The sequence below is a fragment of the Seriola lalandi genome, unplaced genomic scaffold (assembly GCF_002814215.2).
Source record: "Seriola lalandi dorsalis isolate HSWRI2012SDOR001 ecotype SW California unplaced genomic scaffold, Sedor1 jcf7180002054575, whole genome shotgun sequence".
Lineage (NCBI taxonomy): Eukaryota > Metazoa > Chordata > Actinopteri > Carangiformes > Carangidae > Seriola > Seriola lalandi.
Window position 1 is genome coordinate 536,659 of NW_019525128.1, and position 9,848 is coordinate 546,506.

The following is a 9,848-nucleotide window of genomic DNA, read 5'->3' on the forward strand; positions in this document are numbered from 1 at the left end:
GATTATGTTGTTGTTTACATTCAGCCACGAGCAGAGCCTGCAGTCGCATGTGACGTCATTCACGAGACTGTTGTGAGAGTACAGACCCAGCACCCTGATGCATTCATTGCAATGTCGGCGGATTTCAACCATGTCACTCTCACCTCTCACCTGACTGGCTTCATGTTGACTGTCGCACAAAAGAAAATAAGACACTTGATCTGTTTCATGCAAATGTCAAGGAGGCCTACACTGCTTCAGCTCGACCACCACTTGGCAGACCAGATCATAATCTGATTTTTCTCCATTCCTGTTCACCCTGTATACAGCGGACTTTAAATAAAACTCATTATCCAGAAATACTTGGATGACACAGCTATTGTGACGTGTATCAGGAACAGGCAGGAAGAGGAGTACAGGGATCTGACGATGGCCTTCAGGGAACAGAGTGACAAGAACTGCCTCCTTCTGAACACCTTCAAGACCAAGGAGATGGTCATGGACTTTGGGAGGTCTAGGCCCACCCTTCAGCCAGTCAACATTTGAAGGAAGGACATTAAGGTGGTGCACACTTATAAATACCTAGGTGTGCAACCTGGACAGTAAACTGGACTGGTCCCTGAACACAGATGCCATCTACCTGAAGGGGCAGAGCCAGCTCGTTTTCCTCAGGAGGCTCAGGTCCTTTGACGTCTGCAGTGAAATGCTGAACATGTTTTATCAGTCAGTGGTGGACAGTGTACTCTTTAATGCTTCAGTCTGCTGGGGCAGCAGCATGTCAGACATGAACACAAAGAGACTGGACAAGCTGGTAAAAAAGGCTGGGTCTGTGCTTGGCTGATCTATCTATCTATCTATCTATCTATCTATCTATCTATCTTTCTATCTATGTATGTATGTTGAGAGGAGCTGTAACTGGATGACCTTTGACCTGAGATCTTACCTGTGGATGTGGGTGAGAACTCCAGACACAACACCTCAGAGTCATGCGCCTCTATCTTCACCAACTCATCCAGAAACTCCAGACCAAAGATCCTGAACAAGAGCGACATGTCAGCACACCTCATAACATATGTGTGTGTGTGTGTGAGTGTGTGTGTGTGTGTGTGTGTGTGAGTGTGAGTGTGTGTGTCACACCGCAGGTTTCCGCAGCGGTCTCCAGCTGCCAGGTGTTGTCCATCAGGGCTGATACCTAGCACTCTGATCCCAGCCTTCCCATCAGCCCCTGCTGCCTCCCCCCTCTCCCCCTCTGCCAGCAGGTGCTGTGTGTTCTCCCCAACATACAAAATCTTCAGCAGGTCCTGGAAGATAAAACAGACCTTCAGTAACCAGCTGTATGTGTATGTGTGTGCGTGTGTGTGTGTGTGTGTGTGTGGGGGGTTGGTCTCACGTTGCTGTAGAGGTTCCTGTGTATGGTGGGGGGGTCAGTGTGCCACAGTCTGATGGTGTTATCAGACGAGCAGGTGAGGAAGGAGGACGGAGGCAGACAGGCCTGAGACACGTCTGACAGCTCTGGATACACCTGAAAAACCAGGACTGGTTCTTAGTCCAGACCAGAGACTCAGGAAATCCAGCATGAACAAAACCTGGTGAACACTGAGAATTGTTACTTCAGACTGGTCTGAGATCCAGGATCAGGATTCTACTGTGAAATCTAGTATTAAATAGTTTTGTTAGTATCTGTAATATTCCTGGTAGTACTGAGGGTTATTCTGGTATAATAATAATAATAATAATAATAATAATGGAAAAAAGGTTTGCTATTACTGAAAACAGTATATCTATATTACAGTATATCTGTTACTGCTGGAAGTGTCTCCACCCATGTTGGAGGCATTTCTGGTAGTATTGGAAGTATTCCTGGTGGTGCTTGAACTACTGCTGGCAGTGTTGGAGGTATTTCTGATATTCTTCTGGGAGTACAGGAAGTTCTTATTGTATTACAGGAGGTATTTCTGTATGATGTCTTAGAGTATATGTTGCATTTCTGGTAGCAGGTATTTATACTTATTGTGGAGGTATTCTCGCTATTACCGAAGTTAGTCTTTCAAGTACTCCTGACGGTAGTATTTCTGTGACTGACCTCTGCGCTCCACACACAGCTGCTGTGGTACAGGGCCGAGTACAGTTTCCCCACGTTCCTCACGTCTTTAACATCCCACACATACAGACTGTGGTCGTTGTACACGCAGGTCAGGTGTTTGGCAGTGGGGTCAAAGGTCAGAGCCAGTGTGTCAGGGTACTGAGCACCTGGACTGGCAGGTAACAGGCTGTAAACAAACAGGGGGTCAGAGGAGTGGTCTGTGGTTCCAGTATCTGTTAGCAGTATATGTGTGCAGTATCTGTGAAGTATCTGTGTTCAGTATGTATTAGCAGTATCTGTTAGCAGTACCTGTGAGCAGTACCTGTTAGCAGTATCTGTGTTCAGTATGTATTGGCAGTATCTGTTAGCAGTACCTGTGAGCAGTATCTGTGTTCAGTATGTATTAGCAGTATCTGTTAGCAGTACCTGTGAGCAGTATCTGTTAGCAGTACCTGTGAGCAGTACCTGTGTTCAGTACTGTTAGCAGTACCTGTGAGCAGTACCTGTGTTCAGTACATGTTAGCAGTATCTGTGTTCAGTATGTATTAGCAGTATGTGTGTTCAGTACCCGTGCTGTGCACTCTGAGTGAGGTCGACGCCCAGCCGGTGAGGTCGGTGCAGGGTGGTGATGTACTGCAGGTTGGATGGACTGAACACTCTGATGAGACCGTCAGCACAACCACAGAAGATAAAGTCCTCGCTCACGGCGAGACAACTGGCCGACGACGTCTGTCAACAACAAATGCACAATTATTTGATTCGCTACTTTAACATCAAGTTACATTAAATAACCATGACCATAACCATTTCATAACAAACATGGTGTTTTTCAGCACACACTGTGATTTATATGGTTTTATTTAATCATATAGGTGCATTTGTAAATAGTACAGGTGTTTTTTTTTTTTTTAAATGTACAGCTGCAGTTGCGTCTCATTTAGTACTTGTGGGCTTATGAATATATAAATTGGCCCCACCTCTATCTCCACCCACCCTTCAGCCACATGCCTGCAGCTCCTACTGTGTTCATCAAACATGCAAACCTCTGCTTGTTTTCTGTTTTGCTAGTTACTGTATGCTACACAGTGGCAAGAGTTAATATTGAGGCAGTCATGATCAAACCAGAAACCAACTCCTGGACTCCAGGAAGCCTATAAGTCAATGTATCACAGTCATAATGTATTTGAATCTCTGTACAACATTAAAAATGTAGCAGAAATGGAAAACACAACCACCACATTGTCAAACAGCTAATATGTTGTTTATTTATTTATTTTTTAATTTCTTCACGTTTATTTTATTTTATTTGTCCAGGTGTTTTGTTTATATTTTATTTTTTATTGTTTAGGTGTTCCCTCACTGACCTTGAGGTTGACCCAGGCCTCCAACTGTCGGCTGCTGTTGAAAAGACACAGCAGGCCAGAGCTGGTGATGCAATAGGTGCTGGACGCCATGAGGCCACGGCCACATGTCACCCCACTGAACACGCTGTTTTTATGGTCGCCTAGCAACCCTGACCGACCAATCAGAGGCACCGTACTGTTCACCTGGTTATGGGGAGAAAATAGAAATGTTAAAAGAAGGTCGTTACTTCAGACTACAGGTAAAGGCTGAGCTTTGAATGGCTGATCAGAGGTCAGGGCAGTACCCGTCGTTCTTTGGATGCGTCCAGGTACCAGAACTTGACGTGTCTGTTTCCTGCGGTGACAAAGTAGCTGTTGTCCTGAGAGAAGGAGACAGCGAAAACTCTGCTGGACACCTTGTTGGAAGCGATGATCGAACCTTTCTGCTCACACACACAAAGACAGGAAGACAAAACATCACATTAATGTTGGAACTGTTACAGCAAAGACTCTGTACCAGTATGTTTTCTAAAGTATTAAGTAATGCATTCATGATAGAAATGATCTATAATCAATCCCTGTTTTCTGACCCAGTCTCCATTATCAGGCTCAGTCATTGATATAACAGTGATCAAAAACATGTAAAGAAAAATTGTTTAACTTATGGCTGAAAATAATTATTAGAATTATAATAATAATTATTATTATAAGATATAAATAATCTTATTTATGCAGATTCATTTTCCAGTAATCAATTAAACAATCAATCAGTTGTGTCTGCTCTAAAGCTTTACCAGATGACAAGTCCAGCGTTCTTTATTTAAACCCACTAACACTTTCTTCAGATCAAAAAGCTTTTATTGTGAAACATGTGCAGGAAGTGTTGTTCTCTTACTGTAGTAAATGAACTGTGTCACACCTGGAGACACGTGCATGTGGCTGTTTTACATGCTACCTGCCCACAGGACCAACAGCTGTTTCAACTGTCAATGACTCAGCTGTCAATGTGTGACGAAGCCTCTGGTGTGTCTGTTTTGTGTTAGTGTGTGTCCTCACCCTCCAGTCCCACACACTGACAGTCATGTCATGTTGGTATCCCACGGAGACGATGTAACAGCTGTTGGTGGAGAACGCCACACAGGAAACTCCGTATTTATGAGACTGAACCTCCGCCACCTGACCTCCACCCACCTCCCACACCCGCACAGAGGGTATGTGACCACTCTGAAACACACACACACACACACACACACACACACACACACACACATCTGTTTGATTAGATCTTTTATTAATGTGAAAGATGATGTTTACATTACTCTGAATGATCCAGTAGGAGTTTATCTTATAGCGAGGAACAAACGCATCATTTCTGTTAGTCATTTAAAGGTTCTGTAAGCAATCGTTTCTGCCACTAGGTGTTGCACTAGACCACCAGCATCTCAGACCAATATAAAGGCTTCATCAGCTACACATCCAGACCAGCATTGGCTCAGATGGACCATAAAAACCAGAGAAACTCAGATTAGGTCACACAAGGAGGGGGTGTGGCTTCATTCTCTGCTGAGGATGCCATTACTCTATTTTTAGATACAGAATAGTTGTTTGCTGCTGAATTATTGTTTAAAATTTCCTTTACAGAATGTTAAAGTTCTCCATTTGGATTATATGTCTTGGTTTGTACCAGCCTCCGTGTGGTGAAAATACAGTGTGAATAACATGCTCCTCTTGTATATCAAAAGAAAGATTTATGGGTGTCGGTGTATTTATTTTAATTTAAATGATATTTAAAGGAGATAAAAACATGCAGTAAAATAGTGAAAATTTTTCTTATGAGACTTATCTATTAGCTTTATTTTATTAGCACTGGATTTAAAAACAAATACATTGCAGATATCTATATATATATTTATTGTTACAGACTCATGTTCCCAGAACAGCAGTAAAACAAACTCTCAGCCTTGTTCAGCCTGAAAACTAATCTGATGAGGACCAGGTGAGTCAGTTTCCATGGTAACTGATCCTCCAGACTTACTTTAACCCCCTTTATGACAAGGAATTTGTTGAAAATAAAGCTGGTTTATTCAAACAGGCCTGGTTGCAGCCTGGATTCACATTGACACAGTAACAGACACAGGTGTGTGTTGCTGCTCTTACCTCACCAGTGACCAGGTATTTTCCATCATGGGAGAAAGCCAGAGCACTGAAGGGTTTTCTGAAACAAAAACATCAACAGGATCCATTAGATGATGTGATATGTGCAGCTGTAGTTTGTAATCATTACCGTCAGTAGAAAGCTACACAACAGGCACCATCTGATGTGACTGCACTTCTGTATGTAGTGATTACACTGGGGAGGCCGTTCTCAGTCTGAAGAGAAGCTACTGCTCTGATGAGCTCAACATAAAGGCTGATCATCTTAAGTTTTCATCCTTATAACTAAAAGTTCAAAATTCTCCTTTCTTGAAGCAGCTGCAATGTTTATTTTTCCAAAACCACTTTAAGAAACAACAGTGAACCCGCAGCTCCATCAGAGTTTTATAGAGACATAAATAATTAAGACAATAACAAATCTCACTCCATCACCCATATGTTCATACGTTCTTTTCTCTCGCTCTACCGTGGTTTAGAGGAGGGGGAGGTGACGAGACAGAGGACCAACATCATCATTGGGTAATAAGGGTAATAATAATAATAATGTTATTATTATTATCATTACTATTATTATTATTATTACTGAATACTGAAACAATAATGATGATGATTGACCATTTTAAATGTCAGTGTAGTTGATCACACAGCTGTTGTCATTAACCTGGTTAATTCTGATTTCATTAGACAATGTTGTGATTATAAAATCCTGATTTTCTCAGCATCAGCAGCTTGTGGATCACTGCTGGTTTAACATGTCGGTTCAGTGTCTGACAACTAGGTTTGGTCCAATGTTTAATAATATTTCCCGCCATGTGCGATATTTTTCATAATATGGAAAAAAAACAAAAATTTCTGCGAGTCCGACCCTCATTTCACTGCTTTGTTTACTGTGACAAACAAAACTCTGAACTGCTGTTTAGTGGCAGCATCACTTATACCTGAAACATAAAATACAAACCCTGCAACAAAAAGAAACTGGCTTCACTGTATCAAGATATCATATTTTGGATATCACCCAAGAACAACTGTATCTTGAATTGAGCTGCGTTACAACACAGTGAGGTGACGACAGAGGAAGAGGAGACTAACCACACATGATTAAAATCTTTCCTGAGAAAGGGGAGCAGAGATTCCTGGTAAACACTCCCACTGTGATCCTCACACAACTGTGATCCTCTTGTCTGGATGACGTGCTCCTCACAGACTGCAGCTGAAAACTGAACAGGTAAAGGTGAAACAGACAGGTCTACCTGGACGAGTTGATGATGTGGCTCTGTGTGTTCCTCTTCGGGTGAAGCAGCACAATGACACACCTGAGGCACAAGATAAACCACATCAGCAGGGTTGAACTCTATGAAAAACTCTTCATGTTTGTACTAGAACTGACACAGAAATACCAATAGCACTGTCAGGTTAGAAAAAAAGTGTCTCCCACATTGACGCATGTTTCTGACCACTTTATTCTTCTATGGTTAAGAGATAAAGCCTTGGTTTAGTCAACACACCCAGCAGTGCCCCTGAACACTGTCACTCTGTTCTTTGGGGGCATCCAATACAGGTGAGTCAGAGGAGGCGGGGCTTACCCTGCAGGGTAGGCGATGAGCCCAGAGTTGGGGTCACAGGTCAAACCACTGCTGCTGCCCGTTGTGATACCCAGAACTTTCTCCAAGCTCACCTGAAATCTCACACACACACAAATTTTATTCAAAAATCTCATAATTTAACAAATGTCTCACTCTGCAGAACTAACAGAACAAAATTTGACAGGTTTATTGAAATTATTAGAAAATTCTATTCAGTTGGGTTTAAATCGAAACAGAATTTGCTCATTGACTCTTTAAACACCTTGAGTCTTCTTTGGAGATCTGGAGCCATATTAAATTCTTTCCAATTCCCTCATTTCATTCATTTGTGCCTATATGAATAAACAGTACTTTATGACTGTGTTTTGTCCCCCTTGTCCTGCTGCAGGATGAATCTGGACAGACACCTCCTGATGATGATGATGATGATGATGATGAAGACACAGTTCCACAGGTGGTCACACCGTGTGACGTCACACATCTGACCAATCTGTAGTCTTTTTTTATTACCCCTACACTCTTGTCTGTTTGTCTTTTACTCTAAAACACTGTGACTTCTGATATAAAATGTGTAATTTAAGATCATTCTTATCGCAGTAGTGTTTTGTTGTTACTCCGGTGGCCTACTGCTTTTTTTGGTGTGAGTCTAAACATTAGCCTGTTGCTATAAAAACTTTTTAATCGTTGATTAAAAGTTGAAACAGTCAGAGTTGGCTGTTGGGTTTTAGTCGTGTGTTTAATCTCATCTGTTAACATATCAGCTCAGTTTGTTCTGACTCTTTAAAAGTTGCCTTCACTAAAACTCAAAGCAGCAGCGGGGCTAACGGACTGTAATGCTAAAAGTTAGCTCTGTTAGTTAGCTCTGTTAGCATGGGATCATACCCGGCTGCTGGAGGTCTTCTTCTGCTGGCTCTGCCGGCTCTTCCTCCCCGCTAGTTGTTTCCTCTTCGCGGCGTTGACTGAGCCGCAGTCCGCTCCCTCTGCCATGACGCCGCCTCACTTCACCTCTAATCAAGTTCTCCACAAAGACAAACCGGCACGCTTACAAACCAAGCCCGGAACACCCGGGATGATAACCGCCTAAACACCGCGTTGAAGGTCGGTAAAAACCACCATAAGAACCAGAGGCGGCTCAGTTTATTAATACTCTCCGCTGGTTTCAATGATGGAGGACTAGCTTAGCTTAATGCTAACTGACTTGAAGAAACTTGATACCTTTCTCTGCGGCGCGACTCCGGTTCAAACTAAACCACGCCCACTTCCCCAACAACAAACAATTATGCAACAAAGACCACGCCCCCAACCCCAAAACAACTAATGAACCACTGAAATCCCGCCCACTGCCTGCCAACCAACCAATCAACATAATTATTTTGGCAACCCCCAAACCGTTGGTTCTAAATAAATAGCCTAATTTAAAATGTGACTCAGAATACACAAACACAAAATTATTAATGGACACAATTTTCTATCACTGTCAGACTGTGTCATAGTACTAGATCTCTTTCTGTTGTCAGTACATTTTTTATTCATTGTAACATTTTGGCATTATACAAAAATAAAGAAAAACAAGACTTGTATTTTATTAGATACAGAAAAAAAAGAAAGATTCATAAAGGAGAAATAAATAAATGTCAACAATTCATAACATTTGTTTCAACAATAATTTAGACAAAAACAAAAAACAACCAGAGCAGACTGTTGATAAAAAACAAATCAAAACATACTTTTTGTTTAGAGAATCAAGTTTTAAAATAAAGTTTGAGTTCCCTCAAATAACACTTTGTGTAAAAACAGGCTGTAAACAGCCTGTTCTGATTTTATGTACAGGCTATGGTTCTGGCCTACTCTACAGAGATATGTTAGGAGACAGCTCCATCTACAGGCCACAGAGACACAGCACAGCTGAGTGTGCTGCTTTGGATCACTGAACTAGTGCTGAGCACGTCATCACTTCTTTAAATAATGAATATAGCACCACAGAAAACAAATGAGAAAAATACAAAGTAAAAATACAATATCAGGCAGGATGTAGGTCTGGTGGTGGACATGGAACACACTGTATAGCAAATAACAGATGAGGATTAAATGTATTGTGCTTTCTCTAATAACAGTTTTGTAACAAAAATAAAAAATAAAATCTTGTTTAATTTCTCAATAAAGACTTTAAATATAGCTGCTGTAACAAATACAGGAAATATAGTATTTATTGCCTTATTGAATCTGTAATTAATTTACTTTTTTCTTTTTAGTAGAATATTAGGTGTTTATTAAAAAAACTGAGGTGGAAGAAGTGTTTTTCAGCCCTGAGTGCTGTCTGCAGGTTTTCCCTCCATCCCACATACAGACATCTACTCAGAAGGTGGGACATTGTAGGCTCCAGTATGACGTATGTTACGGTTATCAGGATGTAAATTAAGTTCGCTTCCACCTCCCATTATTATTTATTAATTATTATTCTTTATTACATAACATACATTTAATCCAGTGGCGGCTGGTGAAAAATATTCTAGGTGGGGCTGTACGTGCCAGAAGCTTTCGGTAACTATCCCAATAAAAGAACCCAAACCAAAAGATACCATTGTTTTAGGGATAAACAATAATCATTTAATTGCCCTTTAGAAATCAACAGTTTGACAGATAATGACAATGATATGAGATGTATATTAGTGATTACTCTTAATACAAAATTAAAGTTCTTGAGAG

General features: G+C 41.2%; 1 protein-coding gene across 1 annotated transcript in view; it reads right to left on the minus strand.

The window, feature by feature from the left end:
* Nucleotides 1-8,367, minus strand: part of wdr62 (WD repeat domain 62) — a 34,703-nt gene extending 26,336 nt beyond the window's left edge. The window contains exons 1-12 of the mRNA XM_087176964.1: nt 8,025-8,367; nt 7,143-7,234; nt 6,810-6,872; nt 5,563-5,620; nt 4,462-4,629; nt 3,711-3,848; nt 3,427-3,609; nt 2,631-2,791; nt 2,063-2,249; nt 1,370-1,501; nt 1,117-1,280; nt 923-1,014 (exon numbers count right to left, since the gene is read on the minus strand). Of these exons, the coding sequence (XP_087033090.1) occupies nt 923-1,014; nt 1,117-1,280; nt 1,370-1,501; nt 2,063-2,249; nt 2,631-2,791; nt 3,427-3,609; nt 3,711-3,848; nt 4,462-4,629; nt 5,563-5,620; nt 6,810-6,872; nt 7,143-7,234; nt 8,025-8,129 (1,543 nt within the window). The 5' untranslated portion in view covers nt 8,130-8,367. The remainder of the gene's footprint in view (nt 1-922; nt 1,015-1,116; nt 1,281-1,369; nt 1,502-2,062; nt 2,250-2,630; nt 2,792-3,426; nt 3,610-3,710; nt 3,849-4,461; nt 4,630-5,562; nt 5,621-6,809; nt 6,873-7,142; nt 7,235-8,024) is intronic.
* Nucleotides 8,368-9,848: the final 1,481 nt, after the last annotated feature.